The following is a 25,195-nucleotide window of genomic DNA, read 5'->3' as shown; positions in this document are numbered from 1 at the left end:
ACGCATTAGAAAACGAAAGCATTTGACTATTCAAATCTTTCAAACATCTTTCACCTTCTTGCTGTTGCAGCAGGCGCCACCGGTTGCACTACACAATTGGGAGAAAAATAAAGCATTTTGTGTCAGAATTGAGAGTAGGCAGAGTGTAAATTCTTCCCTGTACAACCAGTTGGCGCTGTTTAGTCTCGGTGGACCAACGTCTATCTATAAGACAAACATAGCTTTACTACAGATTTCTAAATGAGTTTAATGTAGTGAGTATTCATATCAAAATACTGAAATGATTTGGCAAAGTAATAATAGCAATCCCTTTACAGTGTCCGAAAAATAAACAGTCCAGAGACCACAATTGCTTGTAAATGGCTTTAATGCTTAGACCGCCGTAACGACCTATTCCAAAAAGACTAAACAAAATTGTTGCAAACCCGCTCACCGGGTTCTTCCTATGCATACTATAGAGGGCATTTTCTTAATGTCACTGTACATTTTTGCAATTGCGTTCAATAACTAATTTTCAATTCTTTGACCTTTCAATTTCAAACATATAATTTTGTGTTGTAGAAGAAACAAATTGGATGCAACTGTGCAGTACAATATAACTGAACTATTGTATTTATTTCAGCAGGCAAATTGCACAGGTCCTATTGTGAACTTCAGGGGAATAAAGAAAACACAATCCGGAGAGGAAGACTGCATTGATTTTTGCGGGACATTCAAGAAGTCTATCACAAAATTCCACGGTTTGCACTGGACACTGCGCGTATATTTCTCAGTTACAAATCCATCCAATGTACTAAAAACGGTCCTCGCTGGTACTGACTATTCCATTAACTGTTAATTCGATGCTTTAAGCCTGTCGGTTGGAGGGAGAGAGGTGGGTTTCCAGCACTGTTTTCATTATCATATATTATCAGGTGACCTATGAATACATAAAAGTAGAAATAAATTATTGACACGGGCACTGAAAAAAGCTCGCAGTAAAAAGTCATCAAGGATCCAGCCAGCGAACTTTTTTGAACCTGGGAAATGATTCCCGAAGTCGACTCTTATTTGGTACATTCATGGCAGTGTATACATTAATGACAAGCTTCTTATCAAGTACCAATATTTTAAAAGAAATTCATTCAAATATATTTTCAAACGAATTTGACACTCACCATGAAAGTAATTTGTATTACACTGGCCATTTTACAGGGAAAATGCTCAATGCCTAGTCACTGGCCATGCTTAAACTCTATAATCACATCGCAGGATGAGAATGTTTATAATTGTTCCACAGTGTCCAAAAATATGTAATATTTTCCATTTTTCTCTCAGGAAGAAGGTTAAAATGAACCAATTTACGATACTAAAAAGCCTCCCAGTTTATTGGATCCAATCTATTTTATATTTAAACAGTTTCAACATTCTACTGGCGCATCAGGAGAGAAATGCAGAAAGCACTTTTTCTGTATATTAGATGACACAGATGCTGTGGTTACACTATAGGTGTGGCTGGATACCGGCCCCTGGCTTCCTAGCGATGTGAGGAGACAGAACAGCGTCCTGCTCACAGTGCTCTCTGGTTACCAACTGAGTGTCCACAATTTTTTCTTTCTCAAAATTGTAATGTTAGAAGAGAGTTGATGGGGCAGTCGGCCCTACCTAAAATTAAAAAACTTAAAAGGCAGCCTAGATCACGGAAGTGCTTTCTAAACTTTAACATTAAAGTTCAAGGGACTGAGTGGCAAAGCCTTTCAAATTCAACCCAAACTTTTGATAAGCAATCTAAGGGTAAACTGGGTTGACAAAAAATTGAGTTATCTACAGACTCTGTATTCGTGCAATATGAAAACATATCAAATCAACACAAAATCTGCAATATGAACTAGCTCTAAGTGTACAGCCGGAGATGACAGTAACAAAGAAATATGTCTCATGAATATCACCTGGGTTATTGTTGGAAGCACAGAAAGACCTGGTTTTACTGGAGTCATAGATCTCTGGTAGTTTAATGAATGTTCTACCAATCCTGGTTCAAAAAGTGATGGCTCATTGCCCTCAATCGTCTACTTACAGGGATAAGGTTCAAGATGACTGTTGTGCTTTGTATTCTTCTGTTTTAGAATGAATGACAAAGAATGAAAAAAAGTGAGACAAGCTGCTTGTTCCACAGGCGAGGAATGTCCCACAACCCACCAGGGAATTTTCTCATCCTGGGTGGTAAAGGCGTTATTCTTGAGTGAAATAGAATGAGTATTTCACTGTGTATTCCATTTATGCCAAAGGTATAAATGTAAAACATAAACTGGTATTATTACTGTTAATTATGCAGCAGGATTTCAGTGTATTTCAGTGTAAAACAAAGGCACCTGGATGAATGGTGGTTAATATGCTGAATAGAAGTTGTTTCCCTCAGAGTTTAAACAATAAGCAATTCATTAGCTTGACTAGGTAAACAAAGCACTTCACAACCATTGCATTGGAAAGCTCCTTGACCTCTGTCTGTGAAAAGGGAAATAAAATAACAGATATGGACACCAAAAGTCAAGTTTTTGAATCAGGAAGACTGCAAGAGAAATCAAGGTTTGCTATAGGTAAAGCTGCGAGGGCCTTCACTGATGTGAAGAGGTTAGAGATGCTGGATAGTTATAAGTCGTCATGTTTAAGCCAAGTAGGATGACCCACTGATGTGGGGAAGCACGGTATTTTATATCAGAACACGAAGATAAGTTGTACCAATTGAATTAATTGCATCTGATCATAACCGTTATTCTTTATGTTCACTCGCTGTAAAATAAAACTGTTTAATGATTCGTATCAAATCTTGGCTCACCAAGTGTTTGCTCAGACTGCCTTCAGAGTGATTGAAGAAATACATGTGCAAAAGACACAAATATCTGGTTCAGGTCACAAGAGATTACTACTATTACACCTCAAGTTGATTTTGGGCAGTGTGAGCCAACTCTCATAAAATTACGAGAGCAATTGATGCCACTGAACCCAGGAAGGTATCTATGGCAGACCCGTATTTGTGACACTGGTATATATGAGTGCTTTATTGCAGTATTCCTTAGCTTGGCTCAGTGGTAGCAATCTCACCTCTGAATCAGAGGTTGTAGATTCAAGCCCCACTCCAAGATCTGAGCACATCAGGCTGACACTTCAATGCAGTAGTGAGGGAATGCTGCATTGTCAGAGATGCTGCCTTTCAAATGAAACTTTAAACTGAGGCCCCATCCACTGCTCAGGCAAACAAGTGCATGGTTCATACTCCTGTGACTCAGCCAACGTTTTCTACCTCATGCGTTGCAGGAAAGGATGCCCCAGAGCATGGTACATTGGCGAGACCATGCAGACGCTGCGACAATGGATGAACGGACACCGCGCAACAATCGCCAAACAGGAGGGTTCCCTCCCAGTCGGGGAACACTTCAGCAGTCATGGACATTCATCCACCGACCTTCGGGTAAGCGTACTCCAAGGCGGCCTTCGAGACACACGACAACGCAAAATCGTCGAGCAGAAATTGATAGCCAAGTTCCGCACCCATGAGGACGGCCTCAACCGGGATCTTGGGTTCATGTCACGCTACACGTTACCCCACCAGCGAACAAATGTTATCTGTTTTTAATATAATGGGTCATTTGCTGGCTTTCTCTGCCTTCCGGATGTTTCTGCCTCTCTCTGTTTTTTTTCCTGTTTGTTTTTTTGTTGAATGTGTATTCGGGGGTTCTGCAGGTGACACCTCTCTGTCTGAACACGGTGATTGCCTTGGCAACGGGCAGTTGCAGGGGCATTCTGTAAACACCATGTATTGTTCTATATGTATAAATGCGTAGGCTTCGAGGAGCTCCTGAACATTTACCTGAGGAAGGAGGAAGCCTCCGAAAGCTTGTGAATTTAAAATAAAATTGCTGGACTATAACTTGGTGTTGTAAAATTGTTTACAATTGTCAACCCCAGTCCATCACCGGCATCTCCACATCAGGCAAACAAAAAAAGACCTCAAGGCATTAACAACAACATCAGTGAGCCAATATTTATCCCTCAATCAACACCATCAAAACAGATTAACTGTTTCTTTATCTCATTGCTGTTTGTGGGACCCTGCTGTGCACAAATTGCATGTCATCTTTGCCTGCAAAACAACAGTGACTACACTTCAAAAATAATGAATTTTCCATGAAGCACTTTTGAGATATCTTCAGGATGTGAAAGATGTTAAAGTTCTTTTTTACAGACTGCTGCATAGAACTGAACTGACAAGAGTAGTGTTCTTTTCCAAACAGAGGTCAATGGCAAATTTAATTATAACAGTGAAATGTCAACCTATTAATGTCCTTGTATGGTGTTATGAAGTATAATATTCACTTTTATTTCAAGACCTATTCATTAAAGTATTTTTAAGATTAAAATGGTTCTCTCAAATTTAATATTTTATCACCAATAAGATTTTCAAGGTGGTAGAATTTGGAGGAGGGTGGGAATAAAAGGTGGAAAACAAACAAATAGGATGAAAGATTCTTATACCGCATTTTACATTAAGAGGTTGCCAGCAACAGTAGGAAAGCTCCTGATGTAGATGTAGTGGCCTTGTTGACGTCAAAGATGGTTCACACCATCAAAGTTAGTGTTCAGCCACTCCTCCAATGCTACTATCGCTTTTGCTATCAATGCAAATGCAAGCAGCATGGTGACAGAATCAGTCTACATGGCTATTTTTATGTGTGTTGGCATTTTCCTGCAATGGCTGAGGAAGAAGGTCTGAACAGATCCTCCAAATAGATAAGACGGTTTCTGCCGTAATGGAGCTGGGGCCAGGCAGAGGCAAACCACTCCAGGATGCAGCTTCCAATATAAATGGCTGTCTGAACTGATGAACTGTTCTTTTCTAGTTTATTTAAACAAAATTATTCAGCACCTCTTATATGGTATTCAGTGAGGAATAGTTGAAAACCTAATTTGTTCACTCATCAGGAAGAACTTCATAACCTACTAATGATTTCAAAGTTTTGCTCAGTCCTGGAATAAACTGGGATTATTGCTATTTCCAAATCTGTGTATCCTATTTCTTTATGATGTCCTTGCACACCTTTATTGCTTTGTGTGTTAATTACATCATTAAAAAGCTTAGCCATCTTTAGTAAGTTTCCAATCCCTAAAATCAATGTTTTGATAAACTGAAAAGAAACAAAGCATCAGAGGGCAATCAAAGGATGCCAAATTTATTTCACTTTACAATTTTGATCTTTCCTTTTAGGATAGAAACAGCTAAGGTAATGTTCCCATTGTATATCCTCTATTAATCTAGGATTTTTGTTTTGCTGGCGCTATCTTGGGGATTCAATGTAATCTTAGATGTCACAGTACAATTTTAGGCTAGATCCTTTTTGTACTAATTAGATTCTATGTAGTATGTTACTTTTCTTTCTCAAGATGTAATTACTTTTGCCATATATACATTAAAAAACTTCACAGAACTGGATAATAATATTGACATTATATAAGCTGCATGATCGTTTTCAAATATTGCAAGATAATCATGTTAATTCATATATAGGTAATAAAATATAATTACACAATGAAAGAACATTTTAAAAGATCTTGTATTTATGCTTTTTTGTATTTGACATGCAATAAAATACCTATACTTCAGTTTACAAAGGGCTAAATTCTGTTTTTAATGTTTTACGGAGATTTCACTGGTAATATAATAAGTATTAGCTTTTTAGCATGGTGCATTTTTGTGAACTTTTCCAAATTACAATGCAGAGACACAGATTTTACCGTCCCCAATCGTTTTTTGTTGATCAAATGAGAGCAGAAACTCCCATTTGGGAGGGGCAACATGACATTTCACTTGAAAATTCTAAACAGGTCACAGACCTTGCACAGACCCAAAGGCAGTGGGTGGGAGCACTTAACTAAAGCGTGTAACCAGCTCAAGCTGCAGGTTACCCCTTTTGCTAGCATAGGAATTGGAAATCTTACAATAAGCTTCTCATGAAACCACAGAAACTTAACCTATAGCTAGAATTTGTATATGAGCCAGTTTCAAGATTTCATGTTGCGCAGTTTATACATGATTGACTACTGCTGGGATCACACTGCTTTCTTTAGTCAGATTTTAGAAAACAGTATTTTTCTAAAAGCTATAAGCTAAAAAGAGACAAGAAGGCTGCCCTAGAAATGACCTAGAGCTTTCAGATTCTTTGAACACATCATTATTTCCATTGTTAAGTTTGATTAATTGTGACTGATAAGTTGGAGTGAATCAAGATTTTGTCCTTATTGTCCACCATATTGCACAGAATAATTTAGTTTGAAAAATAGTGAAAGGTTAAGCAAAATTGCAGTGGGTAGGAATGAATCCCATGCATTTTGTGCTTGTATGGAAAACAAAATCAACCACCAGGTCTTTCAGCTATGGTTCAGCCAGGATGAAATTAAATTGTACAATTTGACTTTAAAGAATATGCCCTCTCCTATAAAGTCAGGATTTCTGCAAGGTACCAGTATCTTCAGTCACATTCTAGAGATAACATTATCTATAATCATTGAATAAAGTACTGCCATTGAAGATCAGCCTTCAGAATTCCCATGGTTTAAGCATAAGACTCAAAAGGACTATAGAATACAAACAGAGCCAGTGCCACAACGCTATTCCCCGAAAAGTAAAGCAATAGTTGCATAAATCTGCCAATCTTCTGCATGTCACAGTAAGTGACAAAACTCCATTGTAGTTTATCATTGATTCTGCCTCAGTGTTTGCAAGCTACATAAGCAAGTCCCGATAGAAGTGTTTTGTGTGTGATTTTTTGGGGGGGAGGGGTGGGGTGAGGTGTTGAAATGATAAATGATGTCACTGAAAGCTGCACAATGCTACAACTTCACAATGGCACTGCACATGCATAAAATCAAAACGGCTTCTGAGAAATCCATTATTCCTCCCTTACAATAGGCCTGAAACTGTTTTACAAGCACTCCCAGTGTTTTTATTCACACACGCTCTTAATAACACCCCACAACTTTAAGTGTATTTACAACTTAAATGTCATATGCAACTTGAAAACTGCAGTGTTGAACACAGCTCAGATGTTGCTGCTATTAGCTAAAATGCATAATCCATTTTGGGATATAATGCAGACATCAAATGCATGAAGCCACACAGAATTACATAATTAACAGTTATTGCACTCTTATTCCAAAATATGTCAGCTCATGCAGCTTTCTTTGAATTCCAACATTTGGATCATTTTGGAATATTTATACATTAAGATGTCAGCCATTTCATCGAAATAAATGTGAATTAAAGAAAATCACCAGTTTTTAAAGTCGAGAGTTTTTTAAATGTTACAAAAAAAAAATCAAAATTTGCAGCACAAAGCAAATAACCAATCCCTGAAAAAAAGTATATGGTGTCAAAGTGCTCGGTGTGTATTAGCAATATACAGAAGAAATATATGAGAGAAAAAAATAAAAGAATGATTTCTTTGTTTAATGCGCTCTGAAGATAGAAATTTTGAAGACAAATCATCACTTTCTAAACGATATAGGCACTCAAACTCTGCTGGAACAACTCACAAACTTGATCTCAGCTTGCATTCATCTGGAATCAACCAAAGGACTAGCACAGTTGCACCTTCAATCACGCCTTATAGTTGGCCAGTTCCTAAGTCCCTCAGATGGTCCAAAGTCACTCTCTATGAATTTTCAATCTGGAGACAGGCTGGGGTTTTCCAGCACATTCACCCATTTCTTTTGTATGAACTCCCCTACAAGCAGCTACATATGTTTCAGGTCATTGCTTTCCCACTTCCCTGGCTGCAGATGTGATCAAGTGGTTCTGTAGGAAGTCCTTATAGAAATGTCTGCGTAATTCACTATCAATGTAGTGAAGGGCCCATAGGAGTGATTTGCTCTCTGACTGTGTAGATAATAGTAGGCACCATATGGAACAAAGCAGGGTATTAAACTTATAACTATTAGAACATATTTTTCTTGAAATATATATATTTTTATAATTCTTGACATTCTTGCTTTTACCTTCCTGGCTGGACACTGATACCAGCCTTATTACTTTGCTGCAATTGTTTGACAAACTGGAATGCTGACAGAGATCTGTTCTTTTTACTCAAATTAGTCAATCTCCTGTGGTATTGCACATGGTAAGTTGGACAATACATTCTCTCGCCTGTCTCTGTTGCCTTCGTATTACTGTTTCTCTCTGTATCTCCTCTTCTGCTTTTGTCTCTGTTTTCCTCTCCTTCTCTCTCTCCCTAAGTCTTCTTTTTTCTGTCCTCTTCCGTTTTTTTCTCTATTTTTTGTTCTTTTATTTTGGGCCTGGAGGTGGTGGGTGAATAGAATGGAGCCATCAACGGCTGCAGGCTGCAATTGGGGTGGGGGTTGTTGGAAAAATATGGCCCTGAGTGGCTCACCTCCTATTCCCTCCCCCAATCACTTGCATTCCTCCACTCTCTCATCGCCATTGTGTCCCCTACCTCTTCAGCTTCCTACTATTCCCTCCCTGTCCTACCAATCTCTCATGCGCAGCACTATCCCATCCCTTGAAACTGCCCACTCAACCGCTGTGTCCTCTCTCCCCCTCGCTTTGCTGTTAGTTCCCTCATCTTTAATCTTCTATCCACTCCCCCACCCCCAAGTGTAAGGGACAAGAGGCCAGAGGTTCCTTCACCTTCAAACTATTTTCCTCCTCCTCTCTCCATTATCTCCTCTCTCCTATCCTCCCTTCCTATTTGTTTCCCTCAAAATGCTTTTTTTGCTTTTAAAAATTCAACTTATTTTTTTTAAAGAAATCAAATTAGAAAGAATCTGTCAGCCTCCCTCTATCTGTGTGCCTGTCATTGTGTCAGATGCTGGCAGTTAAAACCGCTGTCTCACTGGTGTAAGCTATAAGCATTAATCCTTTCTAACTGTCAACAAAACACAGGTGGAGATAATTAGTTAATTTCAAAATTCCATTCTTTTTGGAAAATTGAACTAATAACATGAAGAAAGCTGATCTCTCATTGTCTCTTACTGCCATTTCTCTCTCTCTCTCACTTTTACCCTTCTCTCTTATCATCCCCTCTCTGTCAAGCTCTCATTAAACTTAATACACTCTCAGAAGTTTATAGATTACAAAACAAAAGCTACAACAGGTGCGTATTCAATATATTCTTTTTCTTTCATACACACATACTGTTTTTAAAAAAGTCAATATAAATTTTACCTCAATAAAGTTTTTGAAATTTATCCACTAGTTTTTCTTCAAATAATTTTGAAAACAACTGAGCAGAAACTGTTAGAAGTTGAGGAAAAATATTCCATCCTGGGAAATTATGTACAGCACTGCCTTGTAGTAAAAACTTGAATGGAGGCATTATATGACACAAAAGACAATTCAATGGATAAATTTGATCATGTTATTGTGAGATACATAATTATTTAATTTTATGTTCTTTAAACCCAGTTTTGGATATTAGAAATTTCAGTTACAGGGAAAAAATGGCAGATCAGAATTTTTGGATTAGAGTTGACAAATCTGCTTCACAATGTCACTTGGTGGTCAGAGCCTACAACTGCATACATACCTGAACCATGTATTTTTAATAGGGGAATTTCACAGAGTCACATGGGTTATGTCACTGGGAAAACGTGACTATGGGGTAAGTGCTCTAAATGGGAAAACCTATTACAGCGCCACCTACAAGCGGCAGAGGAAATTACAAATGTAATTGGGTGTGGACACAATTAACATTGAAAAGTCTGTAGGAAGTGTTTACAGGTGAGAGGATATACTGACTTTAATAATATATTAGTAGATCTTCTGTTACATTGCTCTTAGTGAATTGTCTGTTATGTCATCTTTCATGAGTTCTCCCTCACTGTCCCTCAACTTTTGGACATTAAGGGAATCAAGGGATATGGGGATAGAGCGGGAAAGTGGAGTTGACATGGAAGATAAGCCATGATCTTATTGAATGGCGGAGCAGGCTCGAGGGGCTGCACAGCCTACTTCTGCTGCTATTTCTTATGTTCTTATGTTATCTCTCTTTTTTTCTGTCCACCCTCTGTATGTTTCTCTAGCTCTCCAATCTCTCTCTTTGTCCTTCCATCTCTCTCTCTTTGTCCTCCAAATCTATTTTTCTCTATCTGCCCAATCTCTCTTCCTCTGTGTGTCCCTCCCCAGTGTGTATCTATCTGGCCCTCCAATCTCTCTCTGTCCTCCCATGTGCTTCTCTCTATATCATCAATCTCTAACTTTTTTTGAATCTCTCTCTCTGTCCGCTGAATCAGTCTCTCATCCTGTTTGTCCAATCCCTCTTTGTCTGTCCCACCAATTTCTCCTTCTTTCTCTGTCCCATCAGTGTGTTTCTCTCTGACCCTTAAATTTCTCTCCATGTCCCCTCTCAATATCTCTGTCTACCAAACCTCCCTCTCAATTGGTCCCACAATGTGTGTCTCTGTAGTCCTCTAATATCTCTGTCCCCAATCTCTCTTTCTTTGTCCCCAATTTCTCTCTTTGTCCCCCATGTCTATTTCTTTGTTCCCAAAATCCTTTTGAATCCCCAATCTGTGTCTCAATCTGTCATCCCAATGTTTGTTGCTCCAGTGATCTAATGAGTTTATGACCCTGCAATCTATCTTTGCTCCTGTAACGGGGCGAGGGAGCATTTTGGTGCCATTGACCCCTCGGAGAATGGCAACGAATGAATGCAGGGTTAGTACTGATATTGGTCTGCGCATCCCACCACAAAAGGCTTTCTTGGAGGAAGATTGCTAGGCAAATGGCCCGAGAAGAGGCAACAGATATTTGGATTGGTGGGGGTGGAGCACTGGAGGTGGTGAGAAAAACCATAAAGTGTCATCAAGTCAGTGTCAGAGGAACACTCTGAGGAGGAAGGGAGAGGTTGCACTAGGAGCGAGTGAGATGGAGTAATTCTGAGCTATTAGCAGGGCAGTAGCCGCTCAAAAGTGCAGAAGTGGCAAGGGGCGGGGGAGTGGGTGAGATATAGGCTTTGGCGGCAATGCCAGCTAGTGGGACCAGAGAATTCGACCAGCAGGTGGAGCGTCACCCAGCAGGGGTTGGGAACAAGGATCCCAAGAGAGTCAAAGTGGGCAGCAGAGGCCACAAAGCAGGCAGCTAAATTGGTGTGGTGGTGGGGGGGGGGGTGCGGGGAAGGAAAGTACAGGAAACCTGTAAAAGGGAAAATTATTAAAGAACAGATTAAAATTTACATCCAAATGTTCCTACTTACCGATACCAACATAGCTTACGACTGATACAGAGGAGAGACAGACTCCATAGTGACACCCTGCATGCAGATTCAACCAGAATTTTTTCAAGTATTCTCAATATATTATAGCAGCTATTGTTTTAGCAGTTAATGGTGTGTGATCTTTAACCCCTGAATCAGCATCACCTACAGGTGTAACAGGTACTACAGATAAATGTTGACAATTTTAAAACAGGTTTCCCATTGATGAAGCCTGACATAGGAGTTATCAATTATATTTTAATGTATAATAGACTCAGTTTCTCCAGATACGCTAGATATATATATATATCCAGTCTTCCCTGGTATGGCCTGTTGAAGGAAGAGCTTCCGCTCACCCCAACAAGGCCATAGATGCAGGAAAAGGATGGGCCAGGGACACTCTATGTCAGGGGTTCCCGCTTTCCTGGCTTTGAGGGATCTTGCCAAACAGTGGAAGCGAAAACCACATGAGGGGCTAGGCCGGGATCATGGCCTGGATCCCACAAAAAAAATCTATTCTTTTTTTAACAATTATTTTATAGCATCATCCTTACAGGCAGCAGTGGGTGCAGACATCACCTACAACTTCTTTCTTTCTGAGGTGTGGGGGTTGGCAACCCCCACCGGACTATCTGGCCTATTTCTAATGGCGGGTGCCCTACATCCACCCACAGTGCATAAGTGCCCGCCATGGACATGTAAAACAGGAGACCTCTCCCTGACCCTGCGGACTTTGGTAGGCTGAGGTCCCAGGTGGGCATGCTTATAGCCCCACCTCATGTGGATCTTCAGTGCCCAAGTCTCTTCCACTAAGGGATGATTCCATTCACAATAAAAGTCTTCATACTGATTTTCGAAGCAATCACATTTTGTGTTATTTCTTGATTGTTGCCCTCACAAATTTATGCAGCACCAAGCTATTGGATTATTAATACTTTTCTATCAGGTTTCTGGAATATTTAATTATATGAATGAGATTAATCGCAGCTTAGCTAGAATTCTAATAAAGTCATACAAATTCGGTGTTTAAAATGCAATTAGGTTTGATGGCAAAGATCCTTGGGCAATGCTGTCATTACACTTAGCTGTACAGTCAATATAATATTTATCAATAATTCCTGTAGAAAAAAAGTAAATGTTTTAAAACATTTTTTTAAACTCATTCTCACGATGTGGGCGTCGCTGGTAAGTCTAGCATTTATTGCTCATCCTCATTGTATACATACACTATAGAGTCTACCTTTTCACCTGTGGAGAGAAGCATTTTCCAAATCATTATAAACAGACTTTAAAACAAGATGGAAGCTTTTACCATATTGCAATGCCATGTGAATGTCCAAGTAAATAATTAAGTAGCAAAAAGCTGCTACTTTTGTGAGGAAGTCTATAACTAATCTGAAAACAGGTGATTGCTGCTTCACGCCAAGTTACATTGTGCATAAATTACACAGTCATAAAGATTAAGAGATGGGACTTGTACTCTAGTGTGACTTGTATAAAGATTTAGTCAAATCAATTCCTCCAAAATGTAAAAGAGGACTTAGTATGAAACATCTTGGCACATACCACAGACATGATTTTTTTTTTACAAAAGGATTAAACACATGAAGAATGACTATTCTTTGCAATTGGAAAATAGGCTCACCCTATACACATAATAATGTCCAGCTACACTTGTAATATAGCACTAAGAATAAAAATTCCTTCTATTGGTATTCTGCTTGAAAAAGAGGATGCAAAATTGAAATCTGAAGCAGGGTCTGTACTAGTATGGTGGCTGTAAATAACATAGTAATATAGGCTGTATTAGGTGCAAGCTGGGAAAGAAGCCGGTTTGAGGGGTAATTAAGCAATCGGGCCTCTTTTAGACAGAACTCATGAGAAAACATGCTTATCTGAGGAAAGTGAATTAACTTACCTTTTCCAACAGATGCTCTCTGAGGAAGGTATAATGATTGAAAAGTTGTGTAAATAAGTTTAGTTTTTTGATGCGCACCTTAAATTAATTTATGTTATAGGATACAGTGGTTTCTGACATATCAGGTGTCTATTTGATTATTAAAATTAAGAATTGAATAGTTTTATATATTACATCAACATAAAGTTCCTGTTCAGATGCCGCTAATCTTTAGTCTGGTATATATGAATCTCACAGTGTATTCAAGTAGATTTCGGAAAGCTGATCGTTCAGTATTGCGCGCAATAAGGACATCACTCAATGCTGAGTGAGCCAGTGAATTGGCATTAAAACAGTGCTGTTTCATTTGCACCCTTCTTGTTATACTTGCTGTACTTCTGACTTCAAATAAAATTCAGAGTATCACTGTGTGGGTACAGGTACCTGTGCCTGTGCACATACAGTGGTGCTCTGAGTTTGGATGGAAGTGCAGCACAGAGTCTGTGTGGCTTACCCATTCTAGCAGCACACACATCAATCTTGTTATGCAGTGCAGGTCTACCAGCTCTGGGGTAGTAGGATGGGTAGGGTGGGGTGGAACTGGTGCTGGTAGGTAAGTTGAAGAGACTCCATTCACGTTGTATAGGCTCCAGCTGACATAACATGACAATATACTCAGACCCTTGGCTTTTGGAGGAACAGAAGTATTGGTAAATACTATTATCGTATTATACTACAGGCATTCACAGGGGCTCATATTATACTAGCAATTTAACACTGGATTTATGCCAAGACTGTTGAGACCAGTTGCTTGCATAACAACATTATAATGAGCTCCAGCTACTATTAAATCATTGAGAATTTATTAACCAATAATGCAATGTTGCTGAAGTTCTTGATTATTTAAGCATCTGGTTCACTGTAGCTATTTAAAATTGGCTGAATACAAGCAGAGACGTATTACTATTCGCTATGATGAAGATTATTTTGCATTGATTATTAAATGTCTCACCTTAAGCTAATAGCACCTGGGGCACTTGGAGCTCTGTCCATGTTATGCTTTGTTCGCTCTGTAAGCGGTGCCGATTGGGGCCCTATTTGAGGCTGATAACAATGAAAATGAAGTCAAGTTCCTTGCAGTCAAAGAGCACTTTAATTTTTAATTTTCTGAAGGAAAGTTTTTACCTACCAATGGAAAATATGGAGAAATATTAGTTTTTGCTTGAAAATCAATCCCAACAGAATCTTTGACCTACACAAAAATATACACATTACAAATTAAGATAGCAGCATAATAAATTAATTAACAAGGAAATAATTTTCTATTCTTGTGCTTTTTTACTATAAGGGCATCAAAGTCGTATATATTCTCCCCAGTCCTCTGGTCTCTCTGGCCTACACACCAACTGCAGTCAAGAGGACAAACAAGCCAACACAACTCTGTGATGAATAACAGAAGGAGAATCATTTCTGAGCTGCTAATCTTACCTACCTACTGCAGCATGATTGTGACTGGAAACCTAGTATGGGAGAGCTCAAACCTGCTCCCCTACTGCTATGGCAAAACCCAAAAGTGTTCCAATTCACTCTACATTGTCCCAACAAGAACAACATCTTGCATTGATATAGTGCCTTTATCATAGAAAAAACATTCCATGGTGCTTCAAAGAAGCATAATCAGAAAAAATGGATGGCAGGCCAAAGAAGGAGATATTAGGCAGGGAATTTCAGAGCAAATGGTGGGGTGAATGGGGTGGTTGCACAAGAGGCTAGAGTCAGAGGAATGGAAAGTTCACAGGGGGAGGGAGGAGTGGTAGAGCTGGAGGAAGTTACAGAGATAGAGAGGGGTGAGGCCATGGAAGGATTTAAACATAATGATGAGAGTTTTAGATTGGAAGCATTGGGGGACCAGGAGTCAATGTAGATCAGCAAACACAGAAGTGATGGGTCAGTAGGGCTTGGTGTGAGATATGATACAGGCAGCAAAGTTTTGAATAAGCTGAAGTTTACAGAGGAAGCCAGTCACGAGGCCATTGGAACAGCTGAATGTGGTGGAGACAATTGCATTTTCAGCAGCAGATGGGTTCAGTTTGGGGCGGAGGTGGGCAATATTACAGAGGTGGAAGTAGACGGTCTTTGTGCTGGAGGAGATATGGGGTCGGAAGCTCAGCTTTGGGGTCAAATGCTAAGGTTACAAACACTCTGGTTCAGTCTGAGACAGGAAGAGGATGGAATTGGTGACAAGGGTATGGATGATGGCTTCGGTCTTACTAATGTTTAGCTGTAAGAAATTGCAGCTCACCCACGACTGCACACCTGGATGATCCTGGAATATTGGGCAGCTTTGACAGAGGAAAATAAGTCCTGATCTCACTTGACGTGGTCCAACTAGATCTGGTGATAGATGGCTAAACCAGTTGCACCAAATATACTCAAGTCTGTGCTCCTTGGACTTGAGCAAATGAAGAAGAGGGGCATACCAGGGGGAATGCCCCATAGTTTGATGACTTAAAAAAATCATTTATTTTTTCCACACATGTTTACAATGCTGCTCTGTAGCTAGACACAGTTACTAGGCCTCCTTTTTCCTTTCCCTCTCTCTCATTCTATTGGGAATCACATGGCTTCTGTTCACCATCCTGTAATGAGGACATGGTTGAAATCAGAAAATCATTGTGTAAAATCACAGATGTATCCTAACTTTTGTAGAATACTATATTGGAGTTTCAATGGGCTGCAGTGTATCGCCGCTTTTCATCTCAATTTTTTTAGGTGTTTTATTGTTGTAAAAACATGATACTATTTTTTTTTCAAATGTGTTTGTTACAAATTCAGGACTCCTATAGATTTCTTCTCGGGTTTAGTAGCATCAGTTGCTCCCAGAAGCGGTCTGAGTTTTAAAATTTTTTATGGGAGTATACTCATACTGCTCTATATCTACTTGTATAATAACATAATCCTGATTTGTAGCCTCTTTTAATCAGATATTCATGTCTTTCACATATGTACTTCCTCAATCTGTCTGAAGGTGGACCGAGCAAACAGTTGATGAGGCAAAACGTGATACTAATTGTTAAGCTGTGAGTGAACATAGAGAGTAACAGTTATGACCAGATTCACTTAGTTCAATCAGTACAACTTATCTTTGTGCAATCACACAAAGGAAAGAACTCACCATGCTTCCCCACATTAGTCTTACTTGACTTAAACGAGATGTCTGCTGTACTGTGAATTTAACCCATTGAGAGCAAAGCAATGGTTATATTTTTAATATACATTACACCCAGGTCCCTCGGCAGTGGCATAGTCAGAAATCCAGAAAGTGACAGTGTGATAATCATATATTGCAACTGAATCATGTTGCCAGTACTTTATGAAAGCTACTAGAGCGAAGTAAAAGAATAACAAAATAATATTTTTAATCTGTAAATTGATGGATGATCCCTCACGGCCTCCTCCTGAGGTCCTCACCATCAGATGACAGTCTTCAGCCAATTCGACTCACTCCAAGTGACATCAAGAGATGACTGAGTGCACTGCACACAACAAAGGCTACAGGCCCCAACAACATCCTGGCTGTAGTGCTCCAGAACTAGCCATGCCTCTAGCCAGGCTGTTCCAGTACAGCTACAATACTGGCATCTACCCAACAATGTGGAAAACTTCCCAGGAATGTCCTGTCCACAAAAAATAGGGCAAATCCAACCCAGCTAATTACTGCTCCATCAGCCTACTCCCAATCATCAACAAAATGATGGACAGAGTCGTTAACAGTGCTATCAAGCGGCACTTGCTCACTAATAACCTGCTCACCGACACTTAGTTTGGGTTCCACCAGAACCATTTGGCTCTAGAACTCATTACAGCCTCGATCCAAACTGTGTCCAAACAAGAGTTGAATTCCAGAGGTGAGGTGAGAGTGAGTGCCCTTGACATCAAAGCAGCATTTGACCAAGTGTGGCACCAAGAAGCCCGAGTAAAATTGAAGTCAATGGGGATCAGGGGGAAAACCTTCCAGTGGCTGGATTCATATCCGGCACAAAGAAAGATGGTTGTGGTCATTGGATGCCAATCATCTCAGCCCCAGGACATCATTGCAGGAGTTCCTCAGGACAGCGTCCTAGGCCCAGCTATCTTCAACTGTTTCATCAATGACCTTCTCTCCATCATAAGGTCAGAAGTAGGGCTGTTAACCAATGATTCCACAGTGTTCAGTTCCATTTGCAATTCCTCAGATAATGAAGCGATCCATGTCTGCATGCAGCAAGACCTGGACAACATCCAGGCTTGGGCTGACAAATGGCAAGTAATATTTGTGTCACACAAGTGTCAAGCAATGACAATCTCCAACAAGAGAGAGCATAACCATCTACCCTTGACATTCAATGGCATTACCATCATCAAATTTGCCACCATCAACATCCTGGGGGGTCACCATTCACCAGAAACTGAACTGGATCAACCTAATAAATGCCATGGCTACTAGAGCAAGTCAGAGGCTGGGTATTCTGCGGCTCACCTCCTGACTCCGCAAAACCTCTCTACCGCCTAAAAGGCACAGGTCAGGAATGTGATGGAATACTCTCCACTTGCCTGGATGGGTGCAGCTCCAACAACACTCAAAACACTCAACACCATCCAGGACAAAGCAGTCCGCTTGTTCGGCACACTATCCACTGGCTTAAACATTCACTCCCTCCACCACCGGCGTACGGTCGCAGCAGTATGTATTATATACAGGATGCACTGCAGCAACTCGCCAAAGTTTCTTCGGCAGCACCTCCCAAACCCGTGGCCTCCACATCCTGGAAGGACAAGGGTAGCAGGTGCATGGGAACACCATTACCTCCAAGTTCCTCTGCAAGTCACACATCATCCTGACTTGGACATATATTGCTGTCCCTTCTACTACTACTACTACTACTACTACTACTACTGCAACAACAAAAACAACTTGTATTTATATAGCACCCATAACATAGTGGTTGTTTGAGGCCAATCATCTCAGCCCCAGGACATTGTGCAGGAGTTCCTCAGGGCAGTGTCCTAGGCCCAACCATCTTCAGCTGCTTCATCAATGACCTTCCCTCCATCATAAGGTCAGAAGTGGGGATGTTCGCTGATGATTGCACAGTGTTCAGTTCCATTTGCAGCCCCTCGGATAATGAAGTAGTCCATGCCTGCATGCAGCAAGACCTGGACAACATTCAGGCTTGGGCTCATAAGTGGCAAGTAACATTCGCGCCAGACAAGTGCCAGGCAATGACCATCTCCAACAAGAAACAGTCTAACCACCTCCCCTTGACATTCAATGGCATTACCATCGCCGAATCCCCCACCATCAACATTGACCAGAAACTTAACTGGACCAGCCACATAAATACTGTGGCTACAAGAGCAGCTCAGAGGCTGGGTATTCTGCGGCAAGTGACTCACCTCCTGACTCCCCAAAGCCTTTCCACCATCTACAAGGCACAAGTCAGGAGTGTGATGGAATACTCTCCACTTGCCTGGATGAGTGCAGCTTCAACAACACTCAAGAACCTCGACACCGTCCAGGACAAAGCAGCCCACATGATTGGCACCCCATCCACCACCCTAAACATTCACTCCCTTCACCACATGCGCACCGTGGCTGCAATGTGTACCATCCACAGGATGCACTGCAGCAACTCGCCAAGGCTTCTTCGACAGCACCTCCTTAACCCGCTAACCTCTACCACCTAGAAGGACAAGGGCAGCATGCACATGGGAACAACACCACCTTCACGTTCCCCTCCAAGTCACACACCATCCCGACTTGGAAATATATCGCCGTTCCTTCATCGACGCTGGGTCGAAATCCTGGAACCCCCTACTTAACAGCACTGTGGGAGAACCTTCACCACACAGACTGCAGTGGTTCAAGAAGGCGGCTCACCACCACCTTCTCAAGGGCAATTAGGGATGGGCAATAAATGCTGGCCTTGCCAGCAATGCCCACATCCCATGAACGAATAAAAAAAATAGTAAAACGTCCCAAGATGCTTCACAGTTGCATTATAAGACAAAATTTGACACCGAGCCAAATAGGATATTAGGATAGGTGACTAAAAGCTTGGTCAAAGAGGTAGGTTTCAAAGAGCCTTAAAGGAGGAGAGAGAGGTAGAGAGGTGGAGAGGTTCCAGAGCTTAGGGCCTAGGCAGCTGAAGGTACGGCCGCCAATGGTGAAGCGATGAAAATGGGGCATGCGCGAGGCCAGAATTGGAGGGGAGCAGAGATCTCGGAGGGTTGTAGGGCTGGAGGAGGTTACAGAGACAGGAGAGGCTAAATATGGGAAAATGCATCTAAAATATGGGTAAATTAAAATAAAAGAAAAATGATATGAGAGCACTGCAGATTAGAATACACCTGAAAATTAAAGTTTTGTGTTCTGTCCAGTTTCATCTTCACAACTGACCACACAGTTACACTAAAGGCTTGAATAATTTTCTTTATTCTAGTGGATTCTGGAAAATAATTCTGAATTGCACTCTTGCTAATGGACTTGATGGGCCTATTTCTGTTCTGTAACATTTAATGAGATCAAACTCATTTTTCATGCAACATTCCTGATAGCTCAACTAGTCAAGTCACTGAGTCAACCACACAGTCCAGGGAGAACTCAAAATTGATTCTGAGTTAGATGATCTCAGCCAGGGCGATGCTATGCACGCTACAATTGCCCTTGGTGTTTCCGGGTTATGGAGGGGAAAATTGGCTAGGATTCCTGTTGTTGATCGCTATCTAGCAATTCTTGTTGAAATTGTGCATGTGTAGATATTGGATAAGGACAGGATAGGGCTTGGCTGTGATTCACTCTGCAATCAAATAGCCTACTAAGATTCACTCTTTTGGCTCACTCTTGAAGAATGGCCACTCAAGTGAGGTACTGAAGGCTGCCCAGTCTCCAGTAAGGAGCCAAAACCTTCAATGAGTTGAACCCCTAGGAACATAGGAACAGGAGTAGGCCATTCAGCCCCTCGTGTCTGCTCCGCCATTTGATAAGATCATGGCTGATCTGTGATCTAACTCCATATACCTGCCTTTGGCCCATATCCCTTAATACCTTTGGTTGCCAAAAAGCTATCTATCTCACATTTAAATTTAGCAATTGAACTAGTATCAATTGCCGTTTGCGGAAGAGAGTTCCAAACTTCTACCACCCTTTGTGTGTAGAAATGTTTTCTAATCTCGCTCCTAAAATCCCCAACCAGCGGAAATAGTTTCTCTCTATCCACCCTATCTGTTCCCCTTAATATCTTATAAACTTCAATCAGATCACCCCTTAACCTTCTAAACTCTAGAGGATGCAACCCCAATTTGTGTAATCTCTCCTCGTAACTTAACCCTTGAAGTCCGGGTATCATTCTAGTAAACCTACGCTGCACTCCCTCCAAGGCCAATATGTCCTTCCGAAGGTGCAGTGCCCAGAACTGCTCACAATACTCCAGGTGCGGTTTAACCAGGGTTTTGTATAGCTGCAGCATAACTTCTGCCCCCTTGTACTCTAGTCCTCTAGATATAAAGGCCAGCATTCCATTAGCCTTCTTGATTATTTTCTGCACCTGTTCATGACACTTCAATGATCTGTGTACCTGAACGCCTAAGTCCCTTTGGACATCCACTGTTTTTAACTCTCAGATGTTGGCACACAGAAGGGCATAGAATCCACTGCCATCCCAGCCATTTGCCACACATGTTGGGAATGGCCCCGCAGAACCTCCATATGTGCCCCGAGGTTTTGGGATGTCCTGAGGTCATGAAAGACGCTATATAAATACAAGTCTTTCTTTCTTCCTTTCAATCCACATATGCATCCTGGGGCTTCCTTGTGTTCTGTATCTCACCACATGTCAATTCCTCATCTACACTATCGGTACCCCCTTGAGTCGGTGTCTCTGGGCCGTTGAGTGCATAAGAGGGTGAATGATGGGGTGCGTGTGTGATTGCTGGTGTTGCTAGGGGTGGAAGAGACTACAAGGTCCTGCTCTTTAGCAATCTTCTCCACTGTACCATGGCGTACAGCCTCTGTACTCTCGCCACCGATTCCACCCCCTGCCCAGCAACTGCCCCAGACTAAACCAGACTGTTCGCAACCTGCTCCAACACCATATCCTATCCTTCACAAAGACCGCCTACTTCCACCTCCATAACATCATCTGACTCTGCCTTGCTTCAGCCTATCTGCTGCTGAAACCCTCATCCATACCTCTGTCACCTCCAGACCTGTCTATTCCAATGCTCTCCTGACCAGCCTCCCTTCCTCCACTTTCCATAAACTTCAGCTCATCCAAATCCCTGATGCTTGTATCTTATCCTACACCAAGTCCTGCTTACTCATCACCCCTGTTCTCAGTGACGTACACTGGCACCCAGTCCTCCAATGTCAAACTTAAAGCTCATCCTTGCGTTTATGGGTTTGCACCTCCTATCCCCATAACCCCCATGAATCCCCAGCACTCCATGAATTCTCTGTTCCTCTTGCCTTTTGTGCACCCCTCCCATCCATCCTACCATTAGCGACTTTGCCTTCAGCCGTCTAGCCACCATACTCTGGAATTCCCTCTCTAAACCCCATCGTGCTCCACCTCCCTCTCCTCCTTTAAGACCCTCCTTAAAACCCACCACTTCAATCATGCTTTTGGTGACTGCTCCTAATATCTTGTTCTATGGCTTGCCATGCATTTTTTCCTTACGCTTTTGTCGAGCGCTTCGACAATTTTTATTCTACATTAAAGGAGCTTCATAAATGCAAGCTGTTGTTGTTGGAGGAAAAATCCCCAACTGCCAGGACAAAGTTGAAGCCAATTATTGACATTGCTTCCTCTTCATGTGCTGTTAAATGCCAGATGTTGGCCGCCCTCCCTCAGAAGCCTGGAATTTGATGGCATTATGCGCTGTCTTCTCCTGCAGGAGGAATGCATAATGTTAAGTGGCTGCTGCAGTCTCCAGATCCTGTGGTCACAGTCTATCGGGATTTGTGGAATGGATGGTAGCAATGTTAGATGGAAGCGAACAAGTACCTAGGATGTGAGATTTCAGGGTGCTAGCAGGCCTTTACAGGATGTCAGATACTTGACATGAGTACTATCAGCATATTACTTGTAATGCTTCCATTACCTCTGCTTCTGGGACAAGGGATATGTTGCCTTGTGATACCCCAAAGGCTTTTTGTGATACCCAAAGGCCTGACTATTGTGTTAGAGAATACTCACGTGCTTTGCTGTGATTCAGTTATCTGTCCTGTTATTCATTTGAAAACACTCTTACCTTTTCTGACCTTGTGAGGTCATTAATCTTCTTTTGACACTGCAAGGGGACCCTTAGGGTTATGGATGTCCCACTTACAGCCATCACGTTTCACATATTTTAACTGAAAGCAATTAATCGGACAGCTGCCCCCAGATTTTCTGATGCCTCCTTGGAGATCCTGATGGAGGAGGTCAGGGCAAAGAGGGAGGTACTGTCTCCTAGCAACCGCAGGAGCATACCTAGGGTGACTATCCAGCAAGCCCGAACAGAGGTAGCTGAGAGGGTCAGGGCCAGCAGCATCACCCCCAGGACCTGGGTTCATGTAGGAAACGCTTCAATGACCTCACAAGAGCAGCAAGGGTAAGTACAGCTCTTATCTCTCCACCTCTCTAGACAACACCTGCGTAACGCTCCTTTCACCCCCTCCTCCACCACTCTCAACAATTTCCTCCACTCCATCATATCCTTAAGCATACAATCACAAGGGCACACTGCAACATCTCTCTTTCTCATTCCAAACACACTCACCTCTTCCTTTATTCTCTTCACACCACACACTAACAGGATTCTCCTCACATTTTAGCACTTGCACAACCAACAACCCCTCTTAGCACTGCTTTCTCACTTCACATTCAACACACTTGGCTTTACATTCATTACGTCCCCATCGTTGTTTCATCTTGCTCCTTCTCCAGCTCACAACACATTCACTACATGCACAAGCCTTACACATCTCCACTTACCTTTACAACAACCACTCACTAACTCTTGCCCTCTCTTTCTGTAGGAGAAGATAGCACATATTGCCAAGCAAAGGACCAAGATCAGGGGAGGACTACCAGACATAATAGCTTTCACCTAAGTGGAGCAGGAAGCTCTGGCCATTAATGGCTCTGGAAAAGCAGTGCGTATTGGGGAATGCAACGCTGGCAGGTTATCTGAGTAGTATGTCTGCATATTACTTGTAATGCTTCAGTCACCTCAACAAATATTCAGCAAGCTTCACAAATTCAAGTTGCATTCTGAAAACTGTCACCTTCTAAAGTCCATCTCCTCAGTACCATCCTAACTCTTGTCCCTTTTCTCTGTCCTCTAGGTCCTTCACAGCAGCAAGAGCTTTCTAAAGAAGAAGGACCATCGTCATTGGGTCAAAATCCTGGAACTCCCTTCCTAACAGCACTGTGGGAGAACCGTCACCACACGGACTGCAGCGGTTCAAGAAGGTGGCTCACCACCACCTTCTCAAGGGCAATTAGGGATGGGCAATAAATGCCGGCCTCGCCAGCGGCATCCACATCCCATGAACGAATAAAAAAAAAATGCTATTAAAAGAAAATGAAGCAACATAGACAGAAAGTTAGTTGACAGACATGAAACAAAAAGTTAGGGTAAATGGATGTTGCTCAGACTGGAGAAGGGATGGAAGTGGTGTGCCCCGGGAATCAGTGCTGGGTCCACGTTTGTTCTTGGTATATATGTACAACGATGATTTGGACTTGGGTGTAGGGAACATAGTCTCAAAATTTGCTGAAAACATAAAAGTAGGAGTATTGGCAAAGAGTGTTGAGGAATGTATGAGACTTCAGGAATTTATAAATAAGTTAGCGGAATGGGAATACAGGTGCCAAATGCATTTTAACTTACATAAGTGTGAGGAGGCTTGGGCACTGGGACTGGGAGAAAAGAAAAGTAATGGGAGTGTACATTTAGTGAAAAGACACTTAAGTACGTAGATGAACAGTGGGACGTTGGAATCAAAATATTGGTTAGGCTTCAGTTAGAGTGCTACGTGCAGCTTTGGGTGCCCCATAATAGAAATGGTATTAAAGTCATAGGGCGCATGCAGTATAGATTCAGCAGGATGATGTCAGGGATGACAAACTATAGTTATGAGGAGAAACTTGAGATAAGAACTATTTTCATTAGAGCAGAGAAATCTTAAAGGATATTTAGTAGATTTTATAAAAATTATGAACGGTTGTTTTTCGGACTGGAGGAAGGTATACGGTGGTGTTCCCCGGGGGTCGGTACTAGGACCATTGCTTTTCTTGATATATAATGACTTTGACTTGTACTTGGGTGTACAAGGCACAATTTCAAAATTTGCAAATGACACAAAATTTGGAAGTGTAGTGAACAGTGAGGAGGATAGTGATAGACTTCAAGAGGACATAGACAAGCTGGTAGAATGGGCGGACACGTGGCAGATGAAATTTAATGCAGCGAAGTGCGAAGTGATACATTTTGGTAGGAAGAACGAGGAGAGGCAATATAAGCTAAGGGTACAATTCTAAAGGGGGTGCAGGAACAGAGAGATCTGGGGATATATGTGCACAAATTGCTGAGGTAGCAGGGTAGTTTGAGAAAGCAGTTAAGAAAGCATATGGGATCCAGAGCTTTATAAACAGAGGCATAGAGTACAAAAGTAAGGAAGTTATGATGAAGCTTTATAAAAACTCGGCCACAACTGGAGTATTGTGTCCAATTCTGGGCACTGCACTTTAGGAAGGATGTGAAGGCCTTAGAGAGGGTGCAGAAAAGATTTACTAGAATGGATCCAGGAATGAGGGACTTCAGTTCCGTGGACAGACTGGAGAAGCTGGGGTTGTTCTCCTTAGAGCAGAGAAGGTTGAGAGGAGATTTGATAGAGGTGTTCAAAATCATGAAGGGTCTAGACAGAGTAGATAGAGAGAAACTCTTCCCATTGGCAGAAGGGTCAAGAACCAGAGGACACAGATTTAAGATAATTGGCAAAAGAACCAAAGGTGACATGAGGAAAGGG

General features: G+C 41.6%; 1 protein-coding gene across 1 annotated transcript in view; it reads right to left on the bottom strand.

Moving 5' to 3' along the window:
• Positions 1-391: 391 nt before the first annotated feature.
• Positions 392-25,195, bottom strand: part of LOC137332389 (uncharacterized) — a 209,816-nt gene continuing 185,012 nt past the window's right edge. Inside the window, exons 14-16 of the mRNA XM_067996189.1 lie at positions 14,330-14,392; positions 14,153-14,244; positions 392-919 (exon numbers count right to left, since the gene is read on the bottom strand). Of these exons, the coding sequence (XP_067852290.1) occupies positions 901-919; positions 14,153-14,244; positions 14,330-14,392 (174 nt within the window). The 3' untranslated portion in view covers positions 392-900. The remainder of the gene's footprint in view (positions 920-14,152; positions 14,245-14,329; positions 14,393-25,195) is intronic.

Source organism: Heptranchias perlo, chromosome 2 (assembly GCF_035084215.1).
Source record: "Heptranchias perlo isolate sHepPer1 chromosome 2, sHepPer1.hap1, whole genome shotgun sequence".
Classification (NCBI taxonomy): domain Eukaryota; kingdom Metazoa; phylum Chordata; class Chondrichthyes; order Hexanchiformes; family Hexanchidae; genus Heptranchias; species Heptranchias perlo.
The sequence above is the reverse complement of the archived record's forward strand: the minus strand, read 5'-3'. Positions and strand labels throughout refer to the sequence as shown.